The sequence below is a fragment of the Typopeltis vanoorti genome, chromosome 9 (genome assembly GCF_054136105.1).
Source record: "Typopeltis vanoorti isolate ZY-2024b chromosome 9, IOZ_Tvanoo_1.0, whole genome shotgun sequence".
NCBI lineage: Eukaryota > Metazoa > Arthropoda > Arachnida > Uropygi > Thelyphonidae > Typopeltis > Typopeltis vanoorti.
Genome location: NC_143557.1, coordinates 8382539 through 8396207, shown reverse-complemented (window position 1 = coordinate 8396207; position 13669 = coordinate 8382539). Strand labels below are relative to the sequence as shown.

At 36.1% G+C, this 13669-nt stretch overlaps 1 protein-coding gene across 4 annotated transcripts in view; it reads left to right on the top strand.

Moving 5' to 3' along the window:
* Positions 1-13669, top strand: part of LOC150102874 (ATP-binding cassette sub-family C member 5-like) — a 1133802-nt gene that overhangs the window by 894931 nt on the left and 225202 nt on the right. For all 4 annotated transcript variants that reach the window (XM_090397917.1, XM_090397915.1, XM_090397916.1 and 1 more), the window contains one exon: positions 12155-12431. In XM_090397917.1, the coding sequence (XP_090254043.1) occupies positions 12155-12431 (277 nt within the window). The remainder of the gene's footprint in view (positions 1-12154; positions 12432-13669) is intronic.

Sequence of the window (13669 nt, the reverse complement as noted above, 5' to 3'; positions counted from 1 at the left end):
GTGAAATGAGGCTGAGAGGAAGGATTATGAATGATATGCTGGCTGAAATGTGTGAGGAGATGGGAGTACAGTTTATTAATGTGTGGAATGAGTTTGAGGGACGAAGTAAGCTGTATGGGGCGATGGACTGCATTTGAGTAGTTATGGTGTGAGTCACTTGGAGAGACTGCTGCTGGCAGGTAGAGCAGTGAATAGAGAGAATGAATCGGTTTGAGTGGGAAGTGATGTGGAAGAGCGGGAGAGTAAGACAGGAGAGATTGAAGAAGTGGTTATGAATTGGGAAGTGAGTGGTATGAGTATAGAAAATGAGAGAATTGGTGTGCAAGAGAAGCAGGGAAACGGGGAGGCTCAGGGTGAAGAGGGGTACACAGCATGAGAAAGGTGAATGCTCCAAGAGGAGGTGAGCATGTGTAGGCAGGAAAGGAATGGGATGACCAGGGATCAAGAGGAAACAGTTCTAATTGAAAAGGATTTTAAAATGAAGAAGCAGAAAGGGAAATGGCCCCAGTACAGCATGGAGAGATCACATCGAGTGAGTGGTAGTATCAGTGGAACTAGCTGTAGATCCAGAAATGAGCTGTTGTGTTTGAATACAAATGCTAGAAGTATAAGAAACAAGGCAGATGAAACGGTTGCACTAATTGCGTCTGTTCACCCAAAGATTGTCGGAATAAGTGAGACATGGTTGGAAGAGGATGACATCCTGACAGGAATAGAGAGGAAGGGTATGATGTGTTTTGTGAGGACAGAGCAGGTAAAAAGGGAGGAGAGGGTGCTATTGATGATAGAGAAAGAGTTATGTCCATATAAAGTGGAGATGCAAGAGGGAAATTGTGCCAGTGGTTTTGAGGCAGTATGGTGTGAGATAGAGGTGAATGGAATCAAATACTTGGTGGGATGTTGTTATAGACCAGGTAATGTGGATGGTGGTGATAATGAAATGTACAATCAAATTAGCCAAGTAAATAAGAAAAGGGTGATCGTTATGGGTGATTTTAATTATGGCAATATAGACTGGAATGATGAGATAGCAACTGGAAGTAAAGAACATGAGTTTCTTGAGTTTTTGAGGGATAACTAACTCAGACAGTATATAACAGAGGGCACATGAGAATTGAGAGTCTTGGATTTGGTCATCTCATCAGAGGATGTAATTGTAAATGAGGTGTCAAATCATCCACCAATTGGTGAGAGTGACCATGAGGTGATTACCTGGGTGGTTTCCAGCAGTGTGAGGACCTCTGTGAGAAAAGGGTGTATGTGGAACTACAAGGGGGGGGGGGGTGATTATGAAGAGCTCAGGAGACAGCTTGAGGGTGTAGCATGGAATGAGGAGTTAGCTGGAAAAGAGATCAATGCAGCTTGGGGGATTTTCAAAAACTATTTAGTAGATGCAATGTCTAAATGTATTCCAAGGGTGAGAAAGTTAAATAAGGTGGGTGTGAGATGGATGAATAAAGAGATTAAGCATGTGATATAGAGAAAAAGGGCATTGTGCAGGCAGCATAAGAGAAGTGGAAATAACCAATTTCATGAGGTCTACAAAGACCAGGCAAGGAGGGTGACTTGATTGGTGAGAGTAGCTAAAGAGAGGTATGAACAGCAGTTAAGGAAGCCAAAAAGAATCCTAGGGAGTTCTTTCAATATGTAGCCAGCAAAAGAAAGAATGATTATGGAAGGATGACATTGATTGGAGAAAATGGTATAAAGACAGCTGATGCAGAATGTGTGATGGAGATACTTAATGAGTAGTTCATAAAGATCTTTCAATCTTGTGAATGTGACTTCATGGAGGGAATGAGAGCAGTTGATGATGGGGAGGAGAGATTGACTGTAGGTGAGCAAGAGGTGTATGGGGAGTTGAGTAAAGTAGATGTTAATAAGGCTGTGGGACTTGATAATATATCAGCACGTATTCTGAAGGAATGTGCCAGGGAGTTGACACCTGCCTTGACATATTTTTTTAATACGAGTCTTGCACTCGGTCAAGTTCCTAAGGAGTGGAAGGAGGGCAAGATTGTGCCACTTCATAAAGGAGGTGATCGAACTCAAGCATCAAATTATAGACCTATCTGTGTGTCAGGTGTTGTGGTTAAGTTGTTCGAGAAGCTTGTGAGAACTAGGATCCAGAGTTGAGTTGACAACAATGGTATTATCTTTGATGGACAGCATAGATTTGCTAAAGGGAGGTCATGTTTTAGTAATCTACTTACTTATTACAATAAAGTGACTGCTTCCTTGGATACAGGAAAAGCATACACAGTGATATATTTGGATTTCGCAAAGGCTTTTGATAGAGTACCTCATGATAGGTTGACAGTCAAACTAGAGCAGATGGGGTTGGATATTAGATTAGTGCATTGGATTGGAGACTGGCTATCTGATAGGTATCAACAAGTTGTTTGTGGGGGAGCGATATCCAGGAAAAGGAAAGTCACTAGTGGAGTGCCTCAGGGGTCTGTTTTAGGTCCATTGCTATTTAACTTGTATATTAATGATATAGGTGAAGATTTGGATGGAGATATTCAGTTGTTTGCAGATGATGGAAAGTTGGGACGAACCATGAAATGTAGTGAAGATGTTGTGGCCTTACAGGAAGACTTGAATAGATTGAGCGATTGGGCATGGAAATGGGGATGTGAGTTCAATGTTGCAAAATGTAAGGTTTTAAAATTTGGAAAACAAAGATAGGATGCTGAATTTATGCTTGGTGAGAATATATTGTTGGAGGTAGAGGAAATAAGAGATCTGGGGGTGATAGTGGATAAGGATCTAAAATTTAGGGGACAAATCGCCAAAATTGTGAAGACAACACAAAGGCTTCTGGGAATGATGCGGAGGACACTGACGTGTAGAAGTAGGGAGATTCTTGTTCCATTGTATAAGGCTTTGATTAGGCCGCACATGGACTATTGTGCCCAGATTTGGTCACCAGGTTTTCAGGATGAAGAGCTGTTGGAAAGGGTCCACAGGAGACTGACTAAGGTAGTTTCTGACCTCTGGAATGTCGAGTATGAGGAAAGATTGAGAAGATGTAATTTGCAGAGTCTGGTGGACAGGAGGAAGAGGGGAGATATGATAGAGACCTACAAGTTCGTAAGGGGTCGTTATAGGATCAATGCTGGAGAAGTTTTACAGAGAATAGTGGGAGATCAGGGGAGAACCAGAGGTCATCCCTGGAAACTGTGTAAAGAGGGTGTGATTAGGATCGTGCAGAGTTGTGAATGATTGGAATGCCTTGCCTGAGAATGTGGTGTCTGCAAAGAGTTTGAATGTGTTTAAAACACAGTATGATGAGCTGTGTGTGTGGGGGGGGGGAGGTCCTTTTGACTCCATGAGGTCTTGGGGTGGTAATAATAATAATAAAATGTGGAACTTCACATATCTTGGATGCCACATGACACATGACTTGGACCCAAAATGAGAGATAAATCAAAATAGCCAGAGCAACAGCTATCTTAAAAGCCATGGACAAAATATGGAAGAGCTGAGCTAAAAGATACACACTAAACTGCATATTGTGGAAACCTTTATCTTCAGCAGCATGCTCTATGGATGTAAGGCCTGGGTACTCCTGAGAGAATCTGAAAGAAGGATATTAGCATTCCAGAGGAAGAGGAAGCTATAGAAAGATCTTGAGAATAAGCTGGATCCAGAAAGTGAACAACAAGGAAATATATAGTCGAATACAACTAACAGAGAACCTGATCCACAATATAATTAAAAGGAAACTACATCTATTTGGCCATATATATAGAATGAACCATGAGAGGAAATTAAAAACGCTGCTGTTTGGGATGATTGAAGGAAAGAACAAAAGAAGACCAAACAAAGAATGGGGCGATGACATCATCAAATGGTGTGGAAACTCTGTACACAAACTTGCACAAAATAGAATGCAATGGAAGAGTCACATCAAGATGGAATCAGACACGTACAGGTGCTGAGCCCATGGTTGTTAATGATGATGACTCTGAAAAATCTCTTCCACATTAATCTGGTAACAACTCCTTACCAAATTATATCTCAGTCATATCCCGCCCTCTTCTTTTATTCACAAGGGTCTACAAATTACAAATTAAAGATGACAAGAAATTATATTCTTGGTTTCATCCTTTATTCAAGTGTAAGTAAAAAAAGTTTGCATATGAAATATTTTCAGGACTGGGCAACTTGTATATGGAGGCTAATGACTTGACATCAATCGCCTTAGTATCCTATAATACAACACACATAACCTTAGACATGTAATGGTATGGATTATGGGAAGGGCTAATACCCAGACCGGTTTTGACCTTTACTGAGGTTTCCTACTGATGAGACCTCAATAAAGGTCAAAATTTTAATTTATAACATAACCAAGTGAAAACTTTCAACATCTGCCTGTAATCCAGAGTATTTTAATAAAAAGGTGTTACACCTTTTCGCTACTTGTATATGGAAATATGACTTGTGCATTAGTTCAACTTTGGTATCACTTTAGTCTGGCTCCCACTAATGGCATCTTGAATTTTGGAAACATAGGTACTTGGGGCGTAATATTCATAATATTTACTTTTTAAGTGAATATTGTGATTGCTGGTAGTGCAGTAATATATTCATTATGAGATTACTTTTGGCGATAGCATGGCAGCCATTTTATAGTAGCTCAAATAGAGCATTTTCTCAATAAAATTATTTCTATATTATGGAATTATTTAATTCTCAGTCTTAGATTGAAAAAAAAAATTTTTTTTTTTTTTCTTACACTCAAACGCAGAGGTTTTAGTCTTCTTCCCTACCTGAAATAACAGTACCAATTCCTCCGAGGGTGTGAACTCTAGGAATTGAAATTCCAGGATGTTAAGAAGCAAGATTGGTGACTAAGGTTTTAAAAGAAATAGTTGGTGCTAATAAGATTTATTCTTTCACTCTTCAGAGGGAAATATTTAATTGTGGTTAAAGGGGCGGAAACAAGTGACAAACCATTATAGGGTTTTACTTTCAAAGGCAGCACAGTTATTCCTGTAATGGTGGCAGAGCCAGGTTAATACAGTAAAAAGCTAAAGATTTCCAATGGAATATATATAGAGAACAGTAATGAAATTCTTATACAGAAATTCTCAAAATGGGGTAAGATTAGTAACATACATAACGGTTTATCAGATGAAGATCCAAACTGGATTTCTGATGATATCACATGCACAATTTATATGAAGATGCCCATACCAAATTTTGTCAACATCAGTACAACCCAGGTTATGGTAAACTATCCTGCACTACAAAGGCAGTGCCTCTGTTGTTGTTCATATGATCACTTGGGTGGTAACTGCCCCAAATCTAAATGTTTCAACTGCATGGAGATTGGATATATCACTAATCAGTGTCTCAAACCCTGTCAGAAATGCAAAAGTTCTGAACACCACACTAACACCTGTCCTTTTAGAACAGGTGTTAGTCTTTTTGCTGAAAGAGTGGGAGCACCGGTAGAGCCAATTAAAACACCATATATATCAGAGAAGCGTAAAGAAGAGTTCCTGGATCTTCCAATTCAGTCTAGTAAAGACAGTACTTTTTAACAAACTACACTTGGGAAAATCACAAAATGTGCACGACCAAATCAACTAGAAATAAGCCCCAAAATTACAGAACTGCAAGAGCTACTTTCCAGTTAAATATGAATGAACAACATTAGTTTAAATTCCCAATAATGAACTTCATATAATAACTAAACAGATACAAGATGAAATGCAAAAACATGAAACTGTTCTACAAAGAGTAACTGGAGAAGAAACAGAAAAGAAAGTAAGACAACTTGCTTAATATGCAGGTATAATAAAGAACTTAATATGCAGACAAGATCATCATAAAGGAAAGATGAATTAATAAAAAAAATTGAGGATAAACAAAAAATAAAAATAAAAAAGGAACTACATCTAAAATAAAAAGAAATAATAAAAAATATAAAGATGCATGGAGATTAGATATATCGCTAATCAGTGTCTCAAGCCGTCAGATATGCGAAAGTTCCAAACACCATGTTAACACTTGTCCTTTTAGAACTTTCACTGAAAGAGTGGCAGCACTTGTAGAGCCAATTAGAACCGTACATATCGGAGAGGCATAATGATGAGTTCTTGGATCTTCCAATTCAGTATAGAAAAGATAGCACTTTTAAACAAACTACACTTGGTAAAATCATAAAACGTGGACGACCAAATCAGTTAGAAATTAGTCCCAAAATTCCAGATCTGCAGGAGCCACTTTCCAAGCGAAATATAGATGGAACATCATCAGTTGAAATTACTAATAATGATCCTAGTATAACAACTGAACAAATGCAAAAACATGAAAATGTTCTACAAGGAGAAACTGGAGAAGAAACAGAAAAGCAAGTAAGACAACTGAAATAACTTAATATGCAGACAAGATCATCAAAAAGGAAAGATGAATTAATTAAAACAATTGAGAATAAACAAAAAAATTAAAATTAAAAAAGGAACTACATCTAAAAGAAAAAGAAGTAATAAAAAATATAAAGATGGAGAAGGTTGTGGATCATCAAATGAAAATTCTTCAGGCTCAGAAGAGTTTATGGACTATGAAGAACCATCTTTTGCTAATAATGGGAAAGCAAGAGATACAATTAAAGAAAATATAATAAGGTTTACCAATTCAAACTTTTCTCAGTACGATTATCATTTGCATGAAAAGAAATTAACTAACTTCCAAATCAACAATGATAGGCATGAAATTAAAATAACAGTGCAAAGTAACTGTAAGAAACTGGAAAACAGTTTACCAGAAGCAGGCTACACATTTGCTCCTTCACAGATTGAAGCCCTCATCAGATTCATCCAAAATCTAGAAGTTAAAGAACTTGCCAGTGACACTTCATTAATCATACCATCTCCTTTCTGCAGTGTCTCATTAAATATACAAGGATACCACAGGCAAATTAAACAAGAATCTATATAGAAACTAATGCTATGCCATAATAACAGGTTTTGTTTCTCCAAGAAACATATTTCTACAGATGTTTCTTGGAGAAACATATTTCTCCAAGTTATGAGAAAACTTTAACAGATAGATAGCCACTTATTTTTTATTCGAGCTTTGGAAGATTTAACAGGGCTGGAGTAGGAGTTCTTATTCTTGCATCCTTCCCCCTCCTTCAGCCATTCTGTAATATCCAAAGGGATTCACAGAAGGAAGAATCTTGATAATAGACTGGAAATACAGTGGATGTGTAATAAGGTTTATAAATGCTTATGCTCCATCCAATAGAACAGTTAAATGAAAATTCTTCCAGGAATTGGAAGAATTTTCATATCTTCGCTATGACTAGTAGTCAATATGGAAGATACACAATCCTAATCTCCAGGCTTGCACATACATGAATCAAGGTATTGGTACCCGTTTTGATCAAATTTATATCTTTTCTTTCCTTTATAAATAGAATAATTCATATAAAACATCTTGCCAATATGTCAGATTATAATCTGACCATATTGGTGTCAGATTATAATCCTGGTCAGAACTGATCTCTACTTTTTCCTGCATGGAAAAAGTAGAGATCAGTTCTGGACTGGAGACTTCAATGAAATTCCAGACCCGCTGTTCAAATTGGAATAATGTTACCTGGGAATTGGGATATATATGTTTAAAATTCAAACAAGCAGTAAAACAAAATACGATGGAATGGGGAAAGGAACAGGATTTTCTCAAAAGAAAAAAGTTGAAAGACCTTTATAAAGAGAGAAGCCGGTTCGTAACAAACCAATGCAGTGGTATAGAATGTAGCAACATCGTTAGGAATACAGTATTAACATAGATATAGAAGTGGAAAGGAAGAAACAAGTAGAAGAAAGAAATTTTAAAATAAGAATACAGCAGTAATTAGCAAATAGCCCTTCAGCTGCATTCTTCAATAAACAATTCACTAAATTCCACAAAGAAAGTACTATCACTCAAATCTGCATTGATGGTGAAGACATGTCTACCACTGAAGACATGCCTGACTCCTTTCAAAAACACTACAAAAATCTGTTTGAAGACAATAGTACTGTGGGAAATTATAACTCTTGGAACATTAATGGCTTTCCTGTTCATATCCAAGATGGGCTTGACAGACTCATTGCAGCATCTGAAGTTACCACAGCCTATAAAGAATGCCAGACAAGAAAATTCCGAGGGCTTGATGGTCTAGAGATAGACCATCAAGTCAAGTATGACGCTCGGGATTTTATTCTTCCCATTCTAGTTATACTATTTAATTATTTTCTCTTGTCAGGACACATGACGAGTGAATTTGTAGCAAGCCATACCGTCCTCATTCCAAAACCAGTAGAGATCAAACCTTAGTCAGTTGCAAATTGGCATAGGTAAAAAGCTGCTATCAAAGGAGCCTATGCCATTTCAACTACTTACCTAAAATGAGTCTAGCAAGGTTGCCTTCTTAGTCCATTGCTCTTGGCGTTCTTGAACTTTTCTTATAGGAAGTTGACAATATGCATACTGTATGATGAATAACAGTTCCTTCAACTATGAAGGAAAATAAGGTATATTACTGTATGCCGATGATGTAGTGGGCACTTTGAAGTATAATGATTCCTTTATATTTATATAAAGGAATCATTATACTTCAAATTTCTTAATTTAATTCAAATTAAATTAAGTATAATGATTCATATATATCTTTTTTGGTAATTTGGAAAAATTCAGCGTGATCAGCAGATTAACTATTAATGCAGACAAGACAAAATTAAAAATTTTTGGAAAGTGAGATCTTGGAGGAATTGTTTTGAACTAACACCTAAAAAGGAACCCCTCATTATACTTGGAATTCCCTTCTTCACTTACCCAATATTACCAGTTCAAGAACTTTGAAACCTTAGAAGACTGGAAAATAGGGCCACTTTCATTTTCTTCTAAAGCCATAATAGTACTCAAAACCATAATCTTTCCTGCTCATTTGTACATAATAAATATTACAGACATTACAGAAGCTTAAAGAAAAGCAATTATATAGTAAGCCTGCGCAATTTTTTGGTCCCACCAATACCAAGAAGTTAAAAATTAATTTCTTCAACTATCAAAGAAGCATAGAGGATTTGAGCTTCCAGTCTTAAAATTCTGCTATTTTAGCAATACAACTTCAAAAATCCATAAAATATTGCAGACCAATCACACATGTGCAGACCTCCTGTATTACCTGGGTTTTCATCTTCCCCTGTTTGGAGTCAATGATCATAAGTTCAAAAGCTGAGATTGTTCCTTAATACGACAAGACTCTGAGCTTTCATTTATTAGTATTAAAACTAGAACCCTACTCATTTGCTCAAGCTGAAAGTCTACTCAAATCTTTTTGACGAGAATTAATATCAATAATACTGATAATTCTACCTAACTTTCATTGTGAGCAAGCATTTAAAGATTTCCGGTTAATCCATATGAAACATCATTACCAAACAAGTCCCAACACAATCCTGAGGCACTCCATTGGTCACCTTTCTTTTTTAAAGCTGCACCATCATTCACAATTTTGCAGTATTGTTGAGAAAACGAATCTTCAACCCATCTAACCACACACTGTTATTGAATTCCAATTTTCTGCAGCTTGTACACCAACTCATCATGTGATAATCTACCAAATGCTTTTGCGAAGTCCAAGAATATAATTGTATATGAATTCCCTTAACCAACACATTTTTGACCTTATCATGAAATGCATAAACAAACCTGCCATTCATAAACCCATGGAACCATCATAGAGAACCCTATGGTCCAAACCAAATCCTAGATCCTGTTTCTAACTAGGTTTTTTGAAAACCTTGACCACAAATGCAGATATATAGACTAGTCTATAACTGGAAGCTTCTAGAACCATACTTGTAGATTGATACTGTTTGCCTTCTTTACTCCTTAGGAATCTTCCTGCTGCAAAGTATTTATTATAGAACCAGGCCAAGAACATAGGTAACTCCTTTGCACATTCCTTAAAAATATATTGTGACATGTCATTCATTCCCACAGTCTTTTTAACATCTAATCCAAGCAACACTCAATACACCTCTGATTCTTTCACCTCTAATGGTTGTTTCCCTTCAGTATGTTACATAGCATCATTCATGCTAGCATGATATGCACCAATAAATTGCTCATTAAATAAGTCCAATACATCCTTTGCACTGGTCACTTTGCTACCATGACTATTCACCAGTCATCCTTCCATAATTATTCTTCCTCCTGCTTGCCACATAGTGGATTCCCTTGGATTATCTTTGACCAGAGTGGCTAGTTTCCTTTCATGCTGTACTACTTTTTTTTTACCATGCTTATCTTCCTGTCTGCATTAGTCCTCATGCATATGTTCACTACAAACTATGTTGTACCTCCTTCATAACATCTTCTTTTTCCCACATTGCTTGATTGATTTCCCTGTTCATTCATCTCACTCCTATTCTATTTATTCTCATAACTCTAGGTATACAGTTATGCATGCAATTGTCAGATGCTTCCTAATCAATTCCAATGCACTGACAATATCTTTTCCCTACACCTCATCAATTCATTGTATTGATGTAAGTTGACTTCAGAGCTTCTTATTATCGCTCACTTTATAATTCCACATACCCATTCTTGACAACAACCTTTTCCCGTTTGACCATCTCTCAACCTAGTACTTCGTGATCACTAACTGGTGTGTAGTGTTGATATCTTATTCACAACCACATCCTGTGAAGGTATCAAATCCAACAACTGAAAACCTCATATGGCTTCCAGCATGCTGCTTAAGATCGTTATCTTGTTAGATATACTATTCTGTTGATTTCAATCTCATATTAGACACATTTAAAATGTTTATATGTACTATTTTCCATTTCCACTCTTCTTTGCTGTCATTAACAGCACCCCCCCTCTTCTCCATCCTGTCCTTTAGAAAATTCAATATCCCTCCATTTCTTTTCTTGATAGTATATCATCCTAAAACAACCAAATTTCACTTACACCAATTATCTTTGGGTTTACTGATTCAATCAATGCCACAAAGTTAGCCCCTTTATTTCTAATACCTCTTACATTAGTATACAAACATAAAGATTCCACTCTCTCTCTCTCAAGCCATTCCACCATCACTCTGTCTGCTATATTACACTTTTCTCTTCAATATGACCACCCCTGACAATATCTTTTCTGACTCTATTTTACATTAATATCTTTCTCATCTCCACCTTTATGTAATGCATCACTCATTCCTGCCATAATCATTTTTTCACCTTTGTATTCTTCTTGTCTTTACACAACCTGCTTCTCAGCCTGTTTCTCTCTCTGATCCTTAGGTATATACTGATTTCATCTTGACCCTATACAAATAACAGTCACTCCAAATGTCCAACACCAAATCCATTCAAGTGTAATGCATCAAACTTTAAACCATTCCAATTACACCAGTTTACACTACTACGTTGCCCTTCATGGCAACTGGTGTGCTTCCTAAATGTACTACCAGTAAATGTTCTGAGTGGATTATCAGTGAACGAGTTTAAGGAAAGGTTTGGTAAGATTGGATCAGTTAAAAAGAGTTGCCTACAATGAATCATTGGAGTCAACTCTTACAATAATAATATAAAACTTTTTAACATTACCATAATTTTTCATACTATCTGCTTACACCTGCTAACCAACCATGAAAGCCATAGAATTATTGTATGCACATACAATGAAAACACATAACATTGATATCATAGAAAAATGCTGCATGAAAAAATGCCAAGTTAATACTAATATCAATTTGAATACCTAGTGTTGGTATAGGCTTAGAAAATTTTCATTGCTATGCAGCTTAATTTTACAACTTCAACAAAATTACTTTTAGATAACAGAAGTAAAGAAGAGGGACTTCAAAACGTTTTATACTGTTATGATGTCATGTAACTCATGTTTGCACACTACTAAAAATTTTTGAAAACCTTACTGATATTTGTCACTGAAATTCCCATAATTTATTTGACTATTTTTAACTTGGAGTTATTTTTATGTAAATTGTTTTTCAATGATAAGATTTTTCTGTGATGCCTAAATAAAATAAATAAATAAATTGAAGTGGAAAAAAATTAACTAAAATGTTGAATATTACATGAAATTCAATAATGATGTGTAATTTTGTTTTCAGTTAAGTGGCATGTACCAGTATATTGTCAGGCTGAGCAGTGAAGTTGAAAATTGCTTCACATCAGTAGAAAAGATGTTATCGTATACTGAAATTCTGAATTCTGAAACACCAACAATCATCAGAAACCATCCACCTCCTGAGTGGCCAAACAGGGGGCACATTGTATTTAACAAAGTAACAATGAGTTATGGACCAGAATATCCCATTGTGTTAAAAGAGATAACATTTGATATACAGCCACAAGAAAAGATTGGAATTTGTGGAAGAACAGGATCAGGTCAGATTTCAAGTATTTATTATTTCTCATTTGTGAATGGAAATATGACAAATATATTTTCAGATTATAATAATTATTATTTTCTCTGGCATCTCCATAAAATCAAACACCAATCACGAGTAGTCCATACTAACCATTAATGATGCAGCACTTATCATACTTCTTGAACTCATTTGCTGCTTGCTAAGCTAAAAACCTAAAATTCATAAACTAAAAAATATGGCTAGTTATTTTTCAAAAATCATAAAATATGTCCTACTTCAGGGACCAAAACTTTGTTGTGAAAGAGTTGAGTGAAAGTAAAGCATAAAGAATATCACTAAATGAGAGCAAACTATATTATAAATCAGAAAACTAATTTATATACATTTATGTAATTTGCTGGTAGTTAATGAAAATGCATATATTAAGGAAGTGGTTGTAAAAGAAAGAATGTGGAATAGCAGAAGGACAAATGAGTGAAGACGATGAAGTTATTATGGAAGATATGAAAATTAATAAGGATGACCATAATCAGAAGTGGTTAGAAGTGAATTTTTGAGGAATGAATTAAGGTGAGTTCAGAACCAGATTGCACAGTGGAAAAGAGATGACCTGTTAAAAGTGGAGGAATGAAGATACCGTTGAAAGAGAAATTGAAGGTGAATGATGGTAACAGAAAGAGGGAAGATAAGATAATGGAGAACTGGTGGACAGAGTTTGAGAGAGAATCACTAAGACCAGAGCATATGTTAAAGGTAAATTTAGAAGGCAGAGCAATCTGATGTATGACTAAAGCTATGATGAGGAGAGGAAGAATACAGCAATTGACTTGTTGATTAGAACACATGATGAGAGTAAGAGACAGTGAAGTATAAGAGTGTAGAAAGTAGAGCTGTGAGTATATTGTTGCAGTAGGATAGAAGAGAAGGATGAAGATTATGATTAATAAGAGTTTATTTATGATAAATTCAAGGGGAGGAAGAACTATTTGCTAGAGATAGTATGCATCCGATTGAGAGTAGCAGTGTAGTAGATGATAACAGATGACCATGTAAGAGAATGTTCACTGTTATGGCAGGAGTGAAGCAAAGAATGCTGGTGTTAAATGGGGAGAGGGGGATGCCTCCAGGGATTACCTTGGTAGGAGTAACAAAGTTAGATATCTTGAGAGTAAAATGAAGAATTATGGGAAAGATGATGGAAATATGCAAGACTATCAAAATGTTTCAGTACAAATGTGAAGGGTATGAGAAGAG